The 22,827-nt window shown below is 31.8% G+C and overlaps 1 protein-coding gene and 1 non-coding gene across 3 annotated transcripts in view; both read right to left on the bottom strand.

Moving 5' to 3' along the window:
- phtm (cytochrome P450 enzyme phantom) overlaps positions 1-22,827 on the bottom strand; it is a 242,542-nt gene that overhangs the window by 117,256 nt on the left and 102,459 nt on the right. The window contains exon 1 of one of the 2 annotated variants that reach the window (XM_076395663.1): positions 6,584-6,700. The exons of the other annotated variant lie outside the window; for it this stretch is intronic. Coding sequence (XP_076251778.1) covers positions 6,584-6,595 — 12 coding nt within the window. The 5' untranslated portion in view covers positions 6,596-6,700. Of the gene's footprint in view, positions 1-6,583; positions 6,701-22,827 lie in introns of those variants that run through there. 2 annotated transcript variants of the gene reach the window in all.
- Positions 3,695-3,767, bottom strand: TRNAV-CAC (transfer RNA valine (anticodon CAC)). Its single transcript has one exon. It is a non-coding gene; the product is annotated as a tRNA-Val (tRNA).

Here is a 22,827-nt window from a genome sequence, read left to right as displayed (position 1 = left end):
GCACCTGGTATAGATGGCATTTCACCTGGATTATTGATAGAACTGCCACGAAAAGCAATCATCATGTTGTCATATATATTTAATGCCTATTTAAGGCTGAAGCATGTCCCGGAATGCATTAAGGTGGAACAAATAATTATGCTCAAAAAACCTGACAAACCTGCAGAACAAGTCGAATCTTACAGGCCTATTTCGCTACTACCTGCAATATCAAAGCTATTTGAGAAACTAATATTTAAACGTGTTAAACATTTGGTAACAATACCAGATTTCCAGTTTGGTTTTCGAAATCACCATTCAACAATCGATCAAGTGCACAGAGTAACTGCGGCTATTGAAAGAGCGTTTGAGGAAAAGAAATACTGCTCTGCAATATTCCTGGATATCTCACAAGCTTTTGATCGGGTTTGGAAATTGAGATTAATCTGTAAGATGAGCAAATTGTTACCGCGTAACTATTGTCAATTGCTGGAGTCATATTTGTTCGGAAGAAAATTTCGAGTATAGCACGAAATAGCGTTCTCGACATTTAAAAATCTCTCTGCTGGAGTTTCACAAGGTAGCGTCTTAGGACCTCTCCTGTATCTGCTCTACACTGCTGACATTCCAACAACAAAAGAAACACTTCTTGAAACCTTTGCTGACGACACAATTATTATGGCAAAAGATATATCTCTGCCTAGGGCAATAGAAAAAGTGCAAGTGCAGTCAACAAAATATACAAATGGACGAAAGATTGGAAAATTCAACTTATTAGCTCCAAATCTGTCCACGTTAATTTGGCATTAAGGCGAAATAATAAAAACTTAATTATATCACCCAATGGATGCCCGATTCCTCAAGCAGAATCAGCTAAATACCTTGGAATCCATCTTGACGGTAGATTAAATTGGAAGCATCAGGTTAGACAAAAAGCAAAACACATTAGAACCAAAATAAAACAACTATACTGGTTAGTCGGAAGATACTCTCAACTTGATCTAAAATCAAAGAGGTTGATCTATAATACAATTATAAAGCCAATTTGGACCTATGAGGTGCAGATATGGGGTTGTACTAAAATTCAAATCAACTAGTCATACAACGCTGTCAAAACAAGATTCTTCGATTGATTGCCAATGCCTATCGCTATGTAACCAACGAAGAACTGCACGATGACCTGGAAATCAAATGGATTTGCGAAGTTATCCAATTTTTCGCCTTGAAACACGAAAGAAGATTACTAAATCATACTAACATGGAAGCAATACAACTGCTGCACAGCGCGCAGGATGTCAGGAGATTGAAGCGAACAAAACCATACGAACTTATATAAAGTGTATATATTTAGTGTAAACTATAGCTATAAGTTAATAATTAATAAATAATTATAATTTTATAATTGAGGAATACATACTGATGTATTTCTCGCACTCGTCTTGCTTGTTAATTAATCCAAGTACATAGGAAAAGTAGTAATAAATTAATTGTAAAATAAGATTGTACTAAGCGTATCTAATAAAGATGTTGAATTGTATCAATACCTCTAGTAAAGTTTAAAAGTTACATAACAAGAAACTGTCAAAACGTGTACACCTTATATACTCTCAACAACTCCCTTATATATTTTTTTCTTTTAATTAATTACATCTTACATTAGATATGCTTGATTGATTGATAGATTGTACTCTCAAGTTACAAATTACTTTATTACTACTGTTCTATTGTACTTAGAGTAAGGCGAGTATGGGATTAATATATCAGTATGTCTTTCCCAAATTAAAATAAAACTATATAAGTTCGTTTGGCTTGGTTCGCTTCAGTCTTCTGATTGTCTGTCTGATGTCTACTGGACTGGAGTGTAGCTACTAGCTGTGCTTCCACGTTGCTGTGATTTAGCAACCCTATTTCATGTTTTAATGCGAAATCTTGGATTACTCAGTATATCAATTTTATTTCGAGGCCATCGTACAGCTCTTTACAGCCGGTTACGTGGCGATAAGAATTGGTAAATAATAAATTACTAGTTGGTTTGATAGTGAAACCCCAAATTTGCACCCCTTGCTTTGACTTTATGTCTAATCTGCTCTGCTTTTTATCATACATAAAGTTCCTAATTTAATATATCATCTAAATGGATGCTGAGCTGACAATGATCAAATTGTAATAGTGAAAAATCAGAAATGAATAGTTACGAATTAAGTTGATGATAAGTTTTTACAAATATAATATTTAATACCTATAAAATGTTTGTATTACAATTATTACAATTGAAGTTTTTTTTCTCAATATATCGTTTAGAAAACGAAAAAGATTTTGCAACGTTGTTAAGGATAAGTAGGTAATATCTCGAACCCAACGGCTTAAAAATAGATCCTGTCTCGAAGGGTTCTTGAACCGCTTATATTCTCGTACTACTGCATCCCGTGGAATTTCTAACGGTCGAAGAACCTGCCGAGGGTTCAACACCATATGCTAAGTCATTGTTCCCTCGATCGCCCCATCTTCAGTTCAACTCAAACGTTTACCTTTCGCTTAGGTTTGACCAATCCATTTTTTAGTTATGGTTATTTTATACTGAGATTATTGGTTGATGTTGATCGTTAATAATGTAAGAATTAATCTCGAATAGTTTTGTTATAATAATATGTAATACTTACAAATCTTCAATGAAATAATGTTTAATTTAATCGCTGAAAAGTTAGAAAAACCAATTCATTTTAATTTTTGCTGTTAAAATCGAATGTTCGACTTATATTAATTTTTTTCAAATTTTCATCATGTAAAATATGTATTAATTTGATGTTATATATTGACAAAATCCCTATTTTGATATATGACATATATAAACCAAAAATAATTAAATTTCTTAATCATTTCTTTTAGTGGTAATTCAAACAGCAGCACATAAACACAAACTATAAATTAAACTAATAATTCAAACTGATATTACCAAAAAACAACCTTTAAAAATCTTTGCGATACACAGTTCGTCTTTAAAATATTCCATTGATGTCTATTTTGTTCTAACTGGATTTAACTTTCACCTCCTACCCACAATGTTAATTTTTTATAACAAGAAATGAATATTCTCTTCGGAAGTTAATCTAAAGTTACTTTCGTCCTAACACATCTCGTTAAACAAAAATCAAAGCAGATCAAACTCCAAACTACTGTCCTGCTGCTTTGCTGGTTAGCCAAAAATACTCCCAACTGGACTTATGATCAAAGAGATTGGTTTATTAATCAATTATAACGCATATTTAGAATTACACATAAATATGGAATTAATGGATTTCGCCTTAAAACATTAAATAATGTTACTAAATTGCAGCAAGGTGGAAGCAATACAGTTATTAAACAACATGTAAGAAATCAGAAAAGTGAAGCGAGCCGAAACACACAAACTTGTATAGACTATAAATGTTTTTCTTAGCTTTAATTTTAGTAGTTTATTTAACAGGGTTTTTACTTAATATTTTGCAATCTTATGACCATCCTAATAGTACAAGATATTTTGCAAACAAATTATTCACACAGAGCAACAGTTTCAACACCACAATTTGTTCACGAACTAAACATTATATGAGACCTCCATATTTAGCAGACATACAAGAAGAAATATTTGAATAATTAAAAATAAATAGGCCTTTTTGTTTCAAATAAAGATATAACAAATAATAACGAAATTTTGCTTTTATAAAAAAAAAATAACTGTTTCCGCCCGGGATCGAACCGGGGACCTTGTGCGTGTGAAGCACACGTGATAACCACTACACTACGGAAACCTGAAGCAATATTGGCTAGTACAGCGTGATAAATGAATTTTTATTTAATATTGCTTATCAATATATTTAAATTTAAAATCTTATTTATATAATAATTTTAATGTAAATATAACTATTTTAACTCATTTTATTCAAACCTTATCGTAAAATACTGAAATTGGGAAATTGTAAAAAAATTTAATTTAAATAATAGTAAATGTTAACAATAGTGAATAAAAATTACAACACAAATATTTGTACTTTCTTTGATTAAAATAAAATGTATAATATTTGTCTAAAATTTGTTGTATTTATATACGCAGATGTATAAAGATATTTTTTAATAACATTCATAAAAGCGAATTTAAAAATAGCCTGCGTGGTAATGATTTTTAATTATTATTAACCCACTTTATAATCAATAAAAGCCGACTGTTTTGTATATGACCCAGATATACCGGCTTATCAATAAAAGTAACCCTGAGAAAAATCCTACAGCTCGTACGAATTTTTTTGCCCTTGGACATCGCCAGTGATATTATGATTTAGTATACTCAAAAACATTTTGATAAATATCGTTTATTTCAAGATGACGACCTTGGCTAAATGCTTTCATCTTTCTATGTACGCAAAACATAATCTTATTGATATTGACATACACAATTTACTAGATACTCAATTACCCTTTATTTATTTCAGTTCTGCAATGTTAAAATTAATCAGAACTAGAATTATTATTTTCTCGTATATTATGCATAGTTACCTTTTGGAAAACCAGATTGTATTTAATCTGAATCAACGTCCTAAAGTGGTTTCTTAACCATCTGGCGGCCAATTTAGAGTCGAGCCCATAAGATATCCCGACCTGATTACTGATGTGACTGAAATGGTTATTCTTTGTCAGATTCTACACTCTTACATTTATCGCCCATTTCTATTGATGCTACACACTGGACTGTTTATCACAGTTTGACTGAGCGGCATTTTTAATAGAGATATATACAAATAGGATATATATCAAAATAGGGAGATTGTCAATATATAACATGAAATTAATAAATCAATTATGGAAATTCTTGTATAATCAAATAAACACTTAATATAAATCGAATTTTAACAGCAAAAATTAAAATATATATATAATAACTGGTTTATCTAACTTTTCAGCGATTAAATTAAACATTATTTAGTGGAAGATTTGTAAGTATTACAAATTATTATAAGAAAACTATTCGAGAACAATGTTTACATTATTAACGATCAACATCAACCAACAATCTCAGTATAAAATAACTATAACTAAATGGATTGGTCAAACCGAAGCGAAAGGTAAACGTTTGAGTTGAACTGAAGATGGGGCGCTCGATTAGAGATGAGCGCAGCATGCGGGCGCAGTATTAGAGAAACAAACAGTCCATAAAACGTACATAAGTAGATATGCAATAGCGTAGAGTCATCCATTTACTAAGTCAAATGTTATTGAGCTTTGAAAGTAGAGATTCTAGAAGGTGTTTTTGTTATATTTTTCTTTTCCCCTTCTAAAAAGAAAATATTATACTGGTGAGCCAGTATTAGAGTTAGTTTGCTTGTTTTCGTTCCTGAGATGTCGATGAACATCACCATGGTCAACAAATCGTTGAAAATGTCAATGAGATTCTTAAAAATATCGAGTTCATATCACGACATTGCTATGGAACTAAACATCGCCCATAAAACAGTTTTAACTACTTACATAAGACTGAATAATAAAAAATTATTAATCCATTAAATGGGCGAAATTTCAGTTTGTGAATACGTGCTGAAAGGAAATATAATCGGCCCAACGATGAGCGTTGAAAAGCGTAAAGTAATCCCTTCGACTACTACTGGTTCCAGCATCTCCAAAATCTTAATTATCTAAAGCTGGATTTAAAAGCAGCTTGCAAAATCACTTGGTTTAGTTTTTCCACCAGATATTTCTTACTTTTTCCTCATTATAATATTAAATTTCACAACTTTATCAAGACGCCCGACAAACATTAATCACATAAACTAATTTAAAAAATATTGGTAACTTGATTATCAAAAAATTAAGAATTATAAAAGATAGCTAAAAAAATCCTGTCAACCTTTTTTCGTTCGTAATTTGTCTATTGTAGTAAAAAATATATATTATAAAAAAATACAAAATGCATGCTTCTAGACAATTAATTATAAACCATTTTCACTGCAGCATACTTACGTTAATAATTGGATAATTTGGCGCGACAAAAAATTATCCCAGTCAGTTGCACCTTGGTTGAGAATCAGTGTTTTATATCGAATACACAATAAATCACTTCCCTATAAGTCTTGATAATTATTATAAGATAACAATAATTAAGAAGTATAATAACAATAATTAAAAGCTCTAAAACCATTTCAACTTGAATAATATGAGTAATTAGTGCAAATCACCGAATTGATCTCCAAATATTAAATTTAACTTAAATTTTAATTGAATTAAACTTACAAAAAAAGACTATGTGTTTATTACTTTGTTATTTTTCTTAATGGTTATTTATATCATTTAATTCCAAAGATTTTAACGATAGTGAGCGATAGAGAAGTGTAGTGACCCATTTTTGTCAATAAAGACCTGAAGAATAAAGCCGCTTGCATTAATAAGACGATTATAAGCAAATATAGATTGCCGCGTTAAACTCAAGAAATTGTGTATTACCATACCAAAATTATAAATAAAATGTTTTTTATTAAAACTGAAATACTAGAATAAAACTATATAGAGTAATTTTAGAGGGAAAAAGCCACTTTATGGAAAAAAATAACACTATAACATAACAATTAATAGCACTTACTTTAAATATCATTTTATATTGTCGGCAAACCCTTTCTAAATAGCCTTAACTGAGTTCAATGGAGGCACCTGTACAAATCAAAATACTATTTATTGAATATTTTAATAAATCAATTGGCTTATATTGCATTCTACCGACAAAGTAAACAATGTCATAGTTATAAACAATCAATGTAATTGTACGTTGAATCTACACTGGATTTATTACAAGGTGGTACAGAAAAGTATAAATACATATTTTAGAGTTTGTTACAATTTTAGACGAAATTCGTCAAATAACTTTTATTAGAAAAACGATTTAAGATTCATTTCGAATATTTTATATTTTTATTGATAATTTTTTGTATTGTAATTAGATAATATTTATCAAAACCAGGCAGTTTAGGTATATGTCGAAATTATAAAGGAAAATATTTATATATAGATATAATATTAAGTCATAATATTAAGATATTGGATAATATTAGTATGTGGTATTTTCATATTTCATTATATCGCCAAGTGCTCAAAATAGGCTATTTTGTTTGTTTAAAACGTCGAAATATTTCGGCATTAAATTTTACTTTTGGTTTACAACGTTTACGCCGGTTTACAATTTTTACAATATTTTGCAGTATTTTGCCTATATTTGGCAACACCGCCTATACAAACCGAATTTTATAGGCTGATTTGGCTACATGTTCCGACGCATCAGGCAGTATTCTATATTTTTAACAAGGATAAAATGAGAAAGAAAAATCCGCATCAAGTCTAACACGAATTTTATATTTTTACAAACTGCGCTTGGCAATATATTCGGCGTCATCTATTACGTAAGTCAGTCATTATAATAATTATATTTAAGACATTTGAACTAAAATTTGAACATTGTCTCCAAAAGAGCAATACGATCCTATATATCAGTGAGAATTATATGTGCTTATATTGTAGTTCGTTTATATAAAATAATAAAATAAAATTTCGTACAAATACTTATTTGTTCGCATTATCCTCCATATCTTTAATGCTATAAAAATAATGTCCAAAAATTATCATAAATTACATAAATTATAAAATGTGAAAGAATTTAGAAAACAAAAGCTTATTTTTCGGAAACAAGATGAGACTTGTTGAATGGCAATATAAATGGATACTGAGGGTCTGTTAATAAACAGACCAACTCGCCTCACTCTTTCACCATTCAGGTAGTTTTAAAACATATAGCCGGATAGTCAGGACCGTATAACTCCTCGGTCACAGGGATGTACGTGGTCGTTTTCCGCCTGGGCAGCTTATAGTTGTACCCTCGTCCGCCAGTTTTCCTTTGGAGATATTCGAAATGGCACTGCTTCTAACTAAATTTCCATGGTACCTATTTACGAAATGGTTTTCCAAATTCTGGTGACCCCATATTCCAATATTCTACGGCTAAGAAACTGAGTTACTGCAATCCGCCTTTGGTGACCATTCACTCACTTTCACTAATTGGAAGATTCCGGCCCAATTCCAATACACTAGGTTAATTCACAGCATTCAGTCTGCCAGAGTAGCCTTACCACTTGAACTATGAAGCATATGCCGGGAATCCACGGACGGTTTCTTAGTTCGAACAGTAACTGGAGTAGTATGGCTAGGGGGTTCTTGAGCACCTTCAATCCACTTTCTCCGACCTTACAGCTTCAACCAACCAAGAGACGCTTTGAGTTACTGTGGGACGATTGCCAATCTAACGTTAACCTGACTTCTTTTCTGCATAATTAATTTGATTCCGGTTAAGTGAATGGATTCAAAACAGAATAACCTTATACTCTCTCCGGAATCCTACCGACATGAATGAAACATACCAATTATGAACCTATATAATTTATGAATTATGAACATACCAATAAAGAAAGGAAACGGCAGCATGATTCAAGTCGATACGAAAAGAAGGATCAATTAAAATGTTTTTTTTTCCGATACCAATTCATAACCTTTATCAAAATGTTTAACTATGGAATAGCGATTATAATTTTTACCTTAGGATTACGTTATTCCTACCGGCTGGGAAGCCAGTAAAATCAGGCAAGGAGCAACCATCCTAGACACTTCAATAACCTGGCTCGATTCATGATCATCCATGACATAATGGCCAAGATATTGGTGTACCGTCCCGATAACCATCCAAAATTAATAAATAAATTAAATAAGGCAACCTTGATACAAAGTTTTTTTTAAACTATAATAAGATAAGTGCAGTTTAAAAATAACATATGATGAGTAGATAATAATATATGAAATTTATGACTCTATAAAATAATAAAATTAAATATTGTAAAATATATAAATCATTGTGGAAAATATTCAAACCTTGCATTTCTTCAAACACTTCATCTGATTTTGTCAGGGTTCAAACATAATGCTCTTGCGTGAATTTGCACACACACATTTTTAAATAAATATATTGTTCAAACCCAAATTCTCATAGAAAGATGAAAATCAAAAATCTTTTCTACATGCCCTGCTATTTAATACAGTTGACGATTGAAAATTTGAGAAAAGTTACTGAACTTATATAAAAATAAAAATTCGCCAAAACATCCAACTGTGTTAAAAGGTCATCGTTGGAAAAATATTTTGCAAATTAACATATTTTCGTTTTAATATAAACATTGATTTCTAAACTGCTTAAGGCTTATAAACCCATTAAAATATATTTTATAAAAACAAAATAATTTGATTTAAAACAATCGTGTATATCATTTTTTAAACAATAGCAATAAATGTTCTTTATTTTATATGAAACCATTTGGAGCAAAGGTAAAGAAAAATAATATCTTGATATTATGGCGAAGGAACAATAACTTTTGAAAATTACAAATAAGTATTCTTCAAAAGTTAATTTCAAAATATAGTAATTTCCTGGCATATTTTACTAAAATCAAAAACTTTAATATAAAATCAAAATATTTTTATGCATACAAATAACTAATAATAATAATAATAACTTCAATTCTAAGGAAAGCTTTATGAAACAGATTCTTGGTAATAATACTCCAATAATTGGGAAATAGAAAAGAGAAAGACACAAACTAAACAGAAAAATGATAATCATATTTTCTTAATATATCAATATATTTGGCCTACGATAAATCCAACATAAATTAGTATCTCGAAAGTTCCCAAAAAATAGCCGACAGGCTTCATAAATCAACTCCATCTTCAGGTTATAACAAATAATGGATCGCAATATCTAACCGTGGACTATTGAAATTTGAGAACATCGTTCCAGTCTAGTTGAATTCTAATCGAAATATGGCAAAATGTACACCTATCAAAGCTGAACTGTCACCGCTTAAAGTTTTGGTCCAATCAGTAGAGTCCTTTTGCTATAAGTGAGAGCTGATGAGCAGATCATATTATAGATCTTCAATTTGTATAAGCAGACAAAACTACAGATATGAACTTTCAAAACAATGCAAATAAACAGAAACCTAACAAAATCTCAAAAATGACATATGAGAAATAAATACTAATCGTTTCCTATTAAGCATTCATCGGAGTTACTATACACAATATCTAACACTAGATATAGAAAAAACGCACTACAAAAATGTCAATCTAACATAATAAGTTAGCAAAAAATTACCTCCAGTTCCTCTTCATTTCATTCAAAAAAAAGTACATTTCAAATCATAATTAATCAAATATGTGTTCGGTTTTGTCTATATTATTTTTCTATTTTTCTGGTTCCAGACAATTCAAGACCATAATTCCATCACTGTGAAACTTCTGAGATTTCTAGACAAAAAGCTGAATCAAATGATTTTCTTTTGCTTCTTTTGAGACCAGCTATGCACAACTGACACAAATGGTAGTCAGACGAAAAAAAGTTGTTAACACATATTTAGCCACTAAAGACATTGAAAATATATGTGCGTTGTTGTGAAGGAAGACTTTTTTGCTTCCTGTTGATCAGTTGTGGCCGATTATTTAATCGCCTGCTTCAATCACATTAGTTTTTGACAGTCAAGAGCCAAAATAGGGTTTTCCAAATTTAAACAGCTCATTAGAAACAAATAATTTCCAGTTCCACCTTAGTACCTCTCTTGGTCTCTAGCGGGCTTTGTGCATGCTTGTGAAGCTTTGACGACGATTTATGTTGCACACATCAATGTCGTAAATAATTCGCTTTTGGTCACCCATAAAACTGACTAGATTTAGTTCCGTTTCACTTACGATTCACATATAGAAACTCTGGGCAATAAAATGTTCACTGTTAATTCATGTGAAACCCAATCATCATTCTTTTAGTATTCAGTCTCATGTAAATGGTTCAAAACAGTTTTATGATCGGTATTTAGTTCCGCAACGATATCGCAAGATGAAATGTATGGTTCTACCTCGAAGTTTTTAATAATTTCATTGACTCTTTCAACGTTTGGCCGTCCAGAACGATATCCATTGACAACCAAATTGCTGAAAGGAAAACAAGCGAAAAAAATCTGACACTGGCGTTAACTTAAGCACTTATCGCCATAAACACCACAATGATTGAATGTACGATGGAGAAAAAATATAACGAAAATGACGTGTAGTCTCCATTTTAAACGCACAATAACCTTTGACTGGGTAAACAGATATCTAAAATGTTCTAGGGACGTCTGTTCTAGGGCTTTTCAAAGGAGCTGTAATATAGCTTCATTAAATAGGTATTACTGCAGATGTTTGACTCTAATGTCCTTTATTAGAAAAAATATAACATTTTCCCATAACATTATATAAAAATGAATGTTTGTCCTCTACGTGTCCATAAATCGTTAATCCGATTGTGATGAAACACCATCCGTGACGACTTTGAGTTAAATATTCCGTGGCGTTTATTAACTAAAGATAGCCGACGTTTCGCAATCGTTACAAATTAGATCTTCAGGGCGGGAGCTTTGCGAAATGTCAACAAACGCGGAACCAATCAGGAAGCAAATAATTCAACCATGCATTACCGCGTCAGTTTGAAATCTAAAACTTAGTCTCGGAGTGCAAAATATACAGTAAAGTATTTCAATCCATTGTCATACTTCAAAGAAAGTCAATAAAATGAAAGTAAATATATAGCTGTACTCAGTATATAGCAGACGTTACAATGTAAGGTAAGAAATTGGTTGTACAATTTGTTTATTAAAGTTTAGGTTAATTTGATATGGCTGGTGAATGCAGGTAAAACGAAATGAAACAGTGGTGTTTACATTATGTGACCGTTATTTATTGAAGTAATATAAAAATGTGGAAAATACAAAATAGATTAAACGGATGGCAGCGGTGTTACCTCGAGACGAGGCTTGGGCAGTCTAAACCAAACGAAGGTCGGTTACTGAATGATCGAAATACCCTTCAATAACCTCCCAGATAAACGTCTCGGGGTTGCCAGCTAGTCGTTATCGTGTTCTAGTTGTCGCTGCTGGCACCCCGACCGTGTTTAACATCTGGGATTATATTTCTGGTTACTTCTTTGTTGACCGTTATTCCACGATGTAAAATTCGACATGCCTCAAGGTCACAACAAAAGTATTCTAATACAATATTCTCACTATAGCAAATGCGCCAAGCAGATTATGATTTATGACCAAGTTTTGACTTGGAGGATATATGTAAAAATACTTGCTGTGTTATCTTTTAGTTTTACTCTTAGTGGCTCAACAATATGCCAAGTGGGCAATAAGCATTACATATGATTATAATACATACAAGCCATGTGGAGGATTAAACATTAAATTACCTCTTCTGTAAAATATTATCTTACTTAGTTAGTCCTGTTCTAAATGTTATTCTAAAGTTGATATATGCCGTATGACCAGATCGGATGATGTTAAACGTTTTTAACCGACTTCGAAAAAGGAGGAGGTTCTATGTTCGGCTGTATATATATTTCTTAATGTATGTTCGCCTATTTCTCCGTCAATTGTGGGCCGATTCTCAAAATTCTTTTTTTCACATATATTTTATTTAAAATAATCCGATATTTGGATATAACCTTATTACTGAGCTCATGTGACGGGAAATCGGAAGTTCTTCAGTGCAAAAGCTAATCAGTTTGCTTTTAAAGCACTAACTATAGCATATAAGACCTTGTAAAAATATTGTAGTCAACTGCTGCTATGGTGTAATGGCTAAAGCGTTTAGCTCGCAAACAGAGGCCGCGGGTTCGATTCTTGGAGGGGACAATAGCTTTTTGTTGTTGTTTATTTAAAAAATCTATCAAATCACCTAGGCTAGATAGCGGATCCTCGAGCCTGAAACGCTCCTTATATTCAGTTATTGTTTCTTTATTCCCATTTTCCCTCATACGGGCTGCACCTTTACTTGGCCTACCCATTGTAGTATTAACTATAATAACTGCGTAATTTAATAAGTACACACTAACACCAAAAATAGAAAAATAAAATATATTTAACAAAGAAATTGAACCGACTTCAAAAATAAATAAATAACTGACTAAAAAATACAAAATAAACTTTCAATAAAAAAAACATTTTAAAATAATATATGTACATAATAACCGTTGTAATAACTAAATAAAAATAATCAAAAACACGTATTATATAATCTACTATATACACATAATTTAACTTAGTACCTCCTAAACCTATTTATATATTTACAATATTAGTTTAACGACTATCAACTGATCACTTTGAAGTCGGTGCCGAGTCCAAAGAATACAAAATTAATAATATAATTTTGTGACATATTCAAAGTATTAAATTAAAAAAAAAGAAATCTAAATTAATATAACTATTTGGGTTAGGCATGGACATCAAATTAATCAGTTTAAATAATAATATAAAATAAATAATATAAAAATAGGTTAAAATAATATTGTAAATAGATCTATAGCATTATGTAGGTATTAAGCTAAATTGTGTGTAAATAGTAGAATATAAAATACGTGTAGTAGATAGGTTAAATAAGGTCCTTGTTTAATTTATTTAGTTATGTTTTGTTTTTTTATTAGGAATCTACGTTTGATTGTTTTTATATTTTAGTGAACTCTTTATTTATTTTTTGAAGTCGGTTCAATTTTTTTTGTTAAAAATATTTTAGTTTACACACTTCACTATCACGTCGCGCATTTTGCTGAGGTATTCATTCGTACAGTAATACCTTGTTATTTACTCCAGATAATGCTCTGTGTTTGGTAGAATCAGCCCGGTGTGAGCACTGTATACTATGAGCTGCTAGAACCTAATAAAACTATTAACAGGAATCGCTATCGACTATAATTTGCTTCCTGTTGGCTTGGCTATTAAAATGCTAACCCAACCTCCGTATTCTCCAGGCCTTGCTTCTTCTGATTACTACTTGTTACGATATATGAGTTGTGACTTGATTGAGCAGTGCTTCACTTGTCATGAAGATATCAAATAATGGGTCTATTCGAGGAAAGCCTCAAAATATATATCGTTCTTTCTAGAAAATATGGGAAAAAGCGTCTACCGATGAACAATACTTAAAAAAATATATTGTACTGATTTTCACAATACAGCTGCAAAATTTTAAAGAAACCTTAAAACTTACATTTAAACCTGTAAGCTCAATACCTTAAATAAAACTGAACCTCTCTTTATCGATGAAGAATTTTCAGCGTAGTTTCAAATAACATTCAGCACTTGAACTGGTAATTGTAATTCCCTCAAATAGTGTTTTGCTAGTTCATACTTCAATTGCATAAGAAATATATAAATTAAAATATATTATCGAAGCTGATAAGAATATATTATTGATAATAGAAAAATAATATTGTAAAGTTATGCCATTTAAAGAACTTAATCCTAGCTAATCCATATGAAAATTGAGATGATGTCTTGCCAGTTCAAAAAGACTATTTTATCTCCACTCTAATACTAACGTATGGTAAAATTTACATATGAATACGATGAACAATTGTTTGATTGTATAACACTGTTGAGGTCACGGAAAAAAGTGAGGCCGCCATCATGCCGGTAAATCCAACTCACGAACAATTTCACCGAATTGACAATGACGTCTCCACCCAGAAACAGTTTCTAATAGTTTTACAACAAAATTCAAACCAGTGCCCATTCTAAAACAGTGTTAAGCATTAATTCGCCAACAATGAAGTGGCACTTTTTCTCGAAATTTTTACCGCCGTCAACAGCACAACGACCTTTAGAAAACGACGGTTTCTTATGGCAAGGTAAAAGCAGCACGATTTTTGCCAAGATGCATTTCTTTGGGCCCCGTTTCGTTCCATGTTTTCCCATCGGAGACGGAACGAGCGTTTCGGGAGAAAACATCGCCATTTACTGCTAAAGTATATCAAGCGGAACAATAGCCCATTCGTTCCGACCTCTTCTTTTTATTTTTAAAGAAATTGTGAAATGTTTTCTATAACGATCTTGATGGATATATTAATCCCGCCAATTTAGAACCTAATTTTGCTAGCCTAATGAGCTAATTTTGACTTATTTAGTTTTATTTATTTTTATTATTCTTATAGCTTTACCATATTATGAGGATTTTCTAATGCGGACATTTATTTTTAATTCCACCATTTAACTGATGTAATTTGACAATCTGTATTATTATCTGATGGAAGTAATATTCGTTTTTCTGATGCACTATAAATGTATGTCACTGAAATATGTAGTCCATCTGAATAAAACCGGGATTAATCATTCTAGAGCACCTAATATAACTTACTCAGTAATATCTAAATTTATAATAAATCTTAGGCAATATTGTATGTGTCTTAGATTCCTTCCATATCACTGAGTGTCTCCTGCTATTTGAATTGGAGTCTTGGAAAGGAAAATTTAGGTCCAGGTTTAGGTCGGTTTTTACATACAAGCTGTGATAACCACTTTCAATATTTATGTATCTTCAGCTTTCTATGCGATAATCACCATAACACTGCATTAATTTGCTTAAAAGATTGTTTACATCAAATATCAAATGCTTGAAATAAATAATTCAAGAATATAACGTTACCAAAAAACGCTTTTGGCAGTTTTTAATTATAAATTATCATGAACTCACCTTCGAAATATTTCAAGTAATTTCTATTTGGATTTCAAATTAAGGACATTTGAATCAATGTGTTATATGAAGTAAATTAGAGGAAAACAGATAAGTTATATTTAATATAAAATCGTTATAATATTAGTGTTATTGTGAGAGATAGGGCAATTTTTTCTGTTATATTTTAGAGACTTTTTTTACCAACTAGGGTTTATCTGAACTAAACCTGCTGTTTAGGATGGATTCGGAACATCGGCTATAAGCCTACCTACCGACTGGCGAGTGACCAACTTGGGGATCATCCCAGAAGACATCCGGCTTTACCCAGCTTGGTTACTGGCGTGACTGGGATCATTTTCCTTGTCAGATCACTCTTACCTTAGAACAATCACAATTATAAATAATCACGGACAAAAATTTACGACTATATCCCAGCAGGATTGAAACCCGCGACTATAATTATGAACCATGCAACTCCTTTCGGATTTCATATTTTCATTGTAAATTTAAATTAATGTTTATATATAAAGTATAATATGAATTAACATGTTTTTTAGACATGTATTAATGACAACAATGAACCAATTATATTCATATATCCTCATAAATATATTATTTCATAGTTCGCCACTAGTATATCCGTTCCACATAATTTTAATTCAAATTTAAAAAAAAACCCTTTCATGGGTTTCTAATTTGTATGTTTTTTAGGTCATCCTAAGCTTCAGAAATGTTTATATAATTTGCATAATCCCAACTGATATTGATTCAGTTAGAGGAGATTCTCTCTTTCTCAAGATTAGTCCTGGTTTGTTTTTCGTACTTTATAATCTACGAAACGAGGTTAGAACATAAGATGTAAGCGAAGAAATGACAAAGAAAAATTATTATGTGGTATAAAATGAGATTTTTAAATTAACACACAAATTTAAAAGATGTTATATAAATGGCCCACTTTAGACTTCGACAACGGGACTTGGACTAGCACTGGCGAATCCAAATTCAGTTTACTAATGTTGGCCCAAGCTTGGTCAAGCGTCGGTAACCTAGCGATGGTCAATCATCAACCCAATTATTAGCCCAAAACCATTTCATTATTTTAGGATGTTTTATGGATATTTATCAACTTACAAATGGACGAAAGATTGGAAAATTCAACTTAATAGCTCCAAATCTATTCACGTTAAGTTTGACAACGACAATATCACTCAACGGATGCCCGATTTCTCAAGCAGAATCAGCTAAATACATCGGAATCCATCTTGACGGTAGATTAAATTGGAAACATCATGTTAGACAAAAAGTAAAACACATTAGAACCAAAATAAAACAACTATACTGGTTAGTAGGAAGATACTCTCAACTTGATCTAAAATCAAAGAAATTCAATTATAAAACCAATTTGGACCTATGGGGTGCAGATATGGGGTTGTACTAAAAATTCAAATTAACTAGTCATACAACGCTGTCAAAACAAGGTTCTTCGATTGATTACCAATGCATATCCCTACGTAATCAAGAAAGAACTGCACGATGACCTGGAAATCAAATCGATTTGCGAAGTTATCCAAGATTTCGCCTTGAAACACGAAAGAAGATTAATAGATTATACTAACGTGGAAGCAATACAACTGCTGGACAGCGCGCAGGATGTCAGGAGATTGAAGCAAACCAAACCATACGAACTTATATAAAGTGTATACCTTTAGTGCAAACTGTAGCTATAAGTTATAATTTTATAATTGAAGAATACATATTGATGTATTTTCTCGCACTCGTCTTAATTAATTAAGATTGTACTAAGCGTATCTGATAAAGATGTTATAAAAAAATTCAGAATATTTAATATCAACAGTATGCCGCCAAAAGAAGATATTTGTTTTAATAAGTCAGTTATTATCAGATATCAAAGATCGAGAATAAAATAAAATAAATAATTACTTTCTGTATTTCAATTATTTATTTAATTTCCATCTATGTTCTATCCATTATATATTTTATTGTATATCAATTCCAGTCTTTCTATATTACCTGACATACATTAATGTTATATTCTTTTATGTTTTCTTTCATAATTAACTTTTATTATATTTTAATTATTTTATTCCCTTATTTTATTTATAGACAGTGCTTACTCTGCCAATCATCTGTTATCTAATAATAAGAAAAAAATCTCTATTGTTGTTTTTGCTATCCAGTGTCTGGGGTGCGAAATTTGGCCTATGTCAAGAATGAGTCAAGTTTTTACCAAGTTTGTACAACTTTGGGTCTAGCTTAGACCGGTTGTAACTTCCTAAATGAGCATGCCTTAGTTTTAAGTAGTAGGTCCACTCCAGATCAACTTTAGCTGATAAAATGGGAATTCTAAAAAACTGCTATATCAAAAATAGTAAGACATCTACATAAGAAAAAACCGGATTAATTAAATTTACAACATTCCTTTTAAAATATATCTATGATGTTCTAAGTTTCCCTACCAGACTGGAATTTGAGAGCTTCTTTTGAAGTAATCCCCTTTATACAGCTCAATCAAGCTCAGACAGGAGTGATGCTTAATGATATAAGGAGATATTTTATAAAAAATAAAAGAAAAAAACAAAAGTTTCACAATTCTTCCTTTTTAAGCAAACGATAATTTTGTATTTTAAAACGAGCCACGATTTTCATAGGTTACTACTTTTTGATCATAGTGATATATTTTTAAAAAAATATAATAAGTAAGCAAACTAGCAGTTGTATAAAATGTATAATATCAATTTAAACAGAAAGAAAAGGAAATCTACCGGCATGATTGGCACAGCGGCAAGGCGACAGGACGGTCCTCCTGTTGTTGTGATAGTCGCGGGTTCGAATCCTGCTGGGTCATGGTCGTAGATTTATGTTTGTGATTATTTAACATTGGTAATTATTCTTAAGCAAGAGTGCAAAATCCGGCAAGGAATATGATCACAGTCACGCCAGTGACCAAGCTGGGTAAGACCGGATGTCTTCTGGGATGACTTCTAAGTTAACTCGCCGATTGGTAGGCTTAATGTTGAGGACCGTGGATCGGAGCCCACGAGAAACAGTAGGCCTATTCCAAATAAACCCTCGTTGGTAAAAATGAGACTCTAAAATATAACAAAAATAAAGACATTTTTAAGGAAAAACTGCAACGTAAGACAAAAGGATCAAATTTAGGAACGAAGCTTAAACTACGGTAGAAATCAGAACATAAAACATGAATTTCAGCAAAATTTCAAATCAAATCTTAGAGAAAATAGAAAATTAAAGTTAGATTCAAGGATTTAATTATATTTGGACTGGTATTCAAGACACACTTTATAAGGTATAGGAAAAATATAAAACTATAATTATATTTAAATTTATGATTTAAATATATTTATAATAACTCTTTTACGGCGCTGTTCTATTAAAATTATCTCCAATCTTATATATATTTAAAATACAGCTCAAAATCTGAGAACTTTATAAAAATATTAAAACTTTTTTAATATTGGTAAGGTTTTTTTTTTCTCTCTTAACAGTATTCCTACTAGGTGACACGAATATATCCGCTAAGTTTCTTCAACCCAATTCCGTCGGTAAAAACCGAACGATCCATTTTTTTCTTCTTTCTTTTCGACGTTCGAATCTAATCCATCCGCTATTTTTACCAAATCAAGCCGAGTAAGAGTGAGAGAGGTTATCGACCGCGGAATTGGACGAGCTCGGTGTGGGAGGTTTTAAAAGCGTTCTGTGACCTATTTAAGTGCCGAATCTGGTGCAGTAGGTGAAAATATGCGATGTCAAAGAACCCTGACAGTGAAACGCCGATCGCGAAAACATTAGCATACTCACGGATACGATAATAAAACTTTTATTTCAGTTATTAAGGGATAATGACGATACATTCATTATCTTAAACGTAGTCGATTATTTTCTAGTCGTATACAAGTGAAAATTGCCGCACATTTACTGTAAATACAATTTTGATTATCTATTTCTAATTTCCTTCGAATAATTTCAGTGAGGGTTAGGTATTCGGAATGTTGGTGAGATTTTAATTTTAATTATATTTTAACCGTTCTTTCATTATTTATTAAATGATTAAGATTAAATATTAATATTTCAGTTGAAATTACAATTAAGAGTTAATATTGGCATGGGAAAGTGTGATTTAAAATGAATATCTGATTAATATATCCGAATATTTGTTCTGTTTACATTTTAGGGTAAATGATGTGGCTCGTTGAATGGAGGTAAAACGAAATGAAACAGTGGTGTTTACATTATGTGACCGTTATTTATTGGCTACATACAAAAATGTGAAAAATACAATTAGATAAAACGGATGACGACGGTGTGACCTGGAGACGAGGCTTGGGCAGTCGATGGTGGCACGTCTAAACCAAACGATGGTTGAGCACTGAATGAATCGAAATACCTTTCAATAACATCCCAGATTCGGGGTTGCCAGCTATTCGTTCTCGGGTTCTAGTTGGCGCTGCTGGCACCCCGCCCGTGTTCAACATCTGGGATTATATTTCTGGGTATTTTGAAGACCGTTATTCCACGATGTAAAATTCGACATGCCTCAAGGTCGCTACAACATATTGGTCTCGTAATTCACTTTTATCCTTCTTTTTGATCATAGGACACTCTCAGTGTTTGACCTTTAATTAATAATTTGCAAAGAGTTACGACTTATGGTGTATGACTTGTTTCAATAATTTAATATTTCAATTTTAATAACTTTGATGTATTACTCCGTAGATATTCAATGTTTTCACTGTAAAATAAGAATATGTTGCCATAGTAGAGCTAATAGCTAATCATTTCTTGCAAATATATAATAATTCCGTTATATTCCGGCTTAGTTGGCGCAGTGGTTAAGGCGACAGGACGGTCCACCTACTGTTACGATAGTCGTGGGTTCGTATCCTGCTGGGATATGGTCGTCAATTTATGTTTGTGATTGTTATAATTATAATATTTGTTATTGTCCTAGGCAAAAGTGCAAAATCCGACAAGGAAAATGATCCCAGTCACGTCAGTAACCAGGCTGGGTAAGACCGAATATCTTCTGGGATGATTTCTAAGTTGGTCACTCGCCAGTCGGTAGGCTTAATGCCGAGGACCGTGGTTCGAAGCCCACGTTAAACTGTAGGCCTTGGAATAAAGCCTATCGACTGGCTAGTGACCAACTTAAAGATCATCCCAGAAGACATCCGGTCTTACACAGCCTGGTTACTAGCAAGACTAGCATCTTTTTCCCTGTCGGATATTGCCTTTTGAACATTCACTATTATAAACAACCACAAACTCAAAATTTACGACCATGCCCCCAGAAAGATTTCTATGCGCGACTATCGCAATAGTAGGAGGACCGTCCTACTATTGCGATTGCGTCATTTTAAATTGACAAAAAAAAATTTTATGCCCATGTTTCGTCTTAAAATTTAAGAGTAAGTACTTAAGTACTCAAAATGCAAATTACAGCATTAAGAGTTTGGCGATTGGCCCAAAACATTTGCAATCTGGTTTAAAAATTGATGAGGTCTCGGCATATTTGTCTGCGTGCTTATTTAATGAAGGTGCTTACAGTAAGTGAACCATTCTGAACGAGCTTAATATTACCGTTAGTAGCAGAAGCTTAAAAAGAAGAATTATGCCTAAGAAGTTGATAATCGACGTATAATCCGACAAAATCGACGCAGCTCTTTGGAAAGTAAAGAAGCTCGAAAAGCTCGAAATGAACAGCAGCAAGCCGAAAACGACACATATAAAGCTGATGAAGGACTGCAATATGATGCTGAGATAGCTGATTAATTACTAAGTTGTTTATATTAATTAATTACAGCCGTAAACTTACCTCTACTGCTACTCTAACATAACTTCAAACGCGTTTTTCTCGAAAATATATTTATATACATATATTTTTCGAATTTGTGTACATACTAGCTCTTAGAGTATTTAACCAATCGTTATGAAATTTCACATATATCTTCTTTATATGTATAGCTTCTCTATGAACTTGAAACCAAGAAAAACATTTCATTTTTAATACTTTTTATATATTTATAGAAACAATTTAAAAACGCAATTTTTTTTGAAACAATTATTTCAGACGAATATTGTGACGTTCAGAATGTACACAAATCACCTACTTGCATGAAGACTCAAAACGCGTGGCAGCCTAACTTAACTAATAAAAACATTTTGACTAAAAATAAATAAAATAAATGAATTTTAATTGGCTAAAAGAAATCATTAAAATGTCTAGAAATATGCCGTCCTACACCTATTTTCTCCCTTAATATAATAATAATTCGTATTATTGTTAATTATTTTGAATATAAAATACGCGAAAATCATAAAAAACCAGAGATATTTCAGTACTTTCATGAATACATTCGAAAATTGTGGACTTGAAAATATAGAAATCCGTAGAGATACCCGGGGCAATAAGAATTTTCTTAGTTTCTTCAAATAATAGCTAAATAACTGACCCGGAAATAAATAATTGGAGTAATCTTGCCCAACATTGTATATAAAATCAGAGATACGGAATATTCTCATAAACCGAAGAACATTCCATAAAATATACCAAAGGTAAATCTGGCGCAGTAGGTGAAAATTTACCGATGTCAAGGAACCCTGACAGTGAAACGCCGGTCGCAAAAACATTAGCATACTCACGGATGCGATAATAAAAATTTGATGTGATTTATAAGGCATATTCGAGTTACGGACCGTAATTCATTGATAGTGCCGAAGTGAAAATCTTCGAGCAATGGAAACTACTTTCAACTATCCAACAGTAATCTTGAAATGAAACATCCGCCCAAACTGGCGGCCACAGAACGAACGTCAGACTAAATTCCAAATAAACGACATTTCAATTTTTGTTTCAATCGTCGCTTTGTTATGCATTTTAGAAAGAGAAAATGTGTGCTAAATACATAAGCATCAATTCGTACGAGACAGACGTAAAATAACCGCGTAAAAATAACATCATTTAGCTTTCGTTCTCTTACTTACTTGCATAAGAAACCTATAAATATCTCTTTTAGAAACAGAGAAATTGTTCTACGTACTAGAAACTCTACATATCTGAAATATGTTGATCGAAAATGATAGGAAGGGGATAGGGAGCTCTTTTTGTAAAAATACCAGATTTTTGCTTTTAAAATTTATATGCTATTAATATCGCACTAAGCATAATATATTGATATTTGGGACTTGAAACTGTTTTTGGTCTTGATG

This window comes from Rhynchophorus ferrugineus, unplaced genomic scaffold (assembly GCF_030347505.1).
Source record: "Rhynchophorus ferrugineus isolate W39M unplaced genomic scaffold, kcgeb_rfMv2 rfM2, whole genome shotgun sequence".
Taxonomy (NCBI): Eukaryota; Metazoa; Arthropoda; class Insecta; order Coleoptera; family Curculionidae; genus Rhynchophorus; species Rhynchophorus ferrugineus.
Note: the sequence above shows the minus strand (reverse complement) of the source record. Positions and strands in the feature narration are given on the sequence as shown.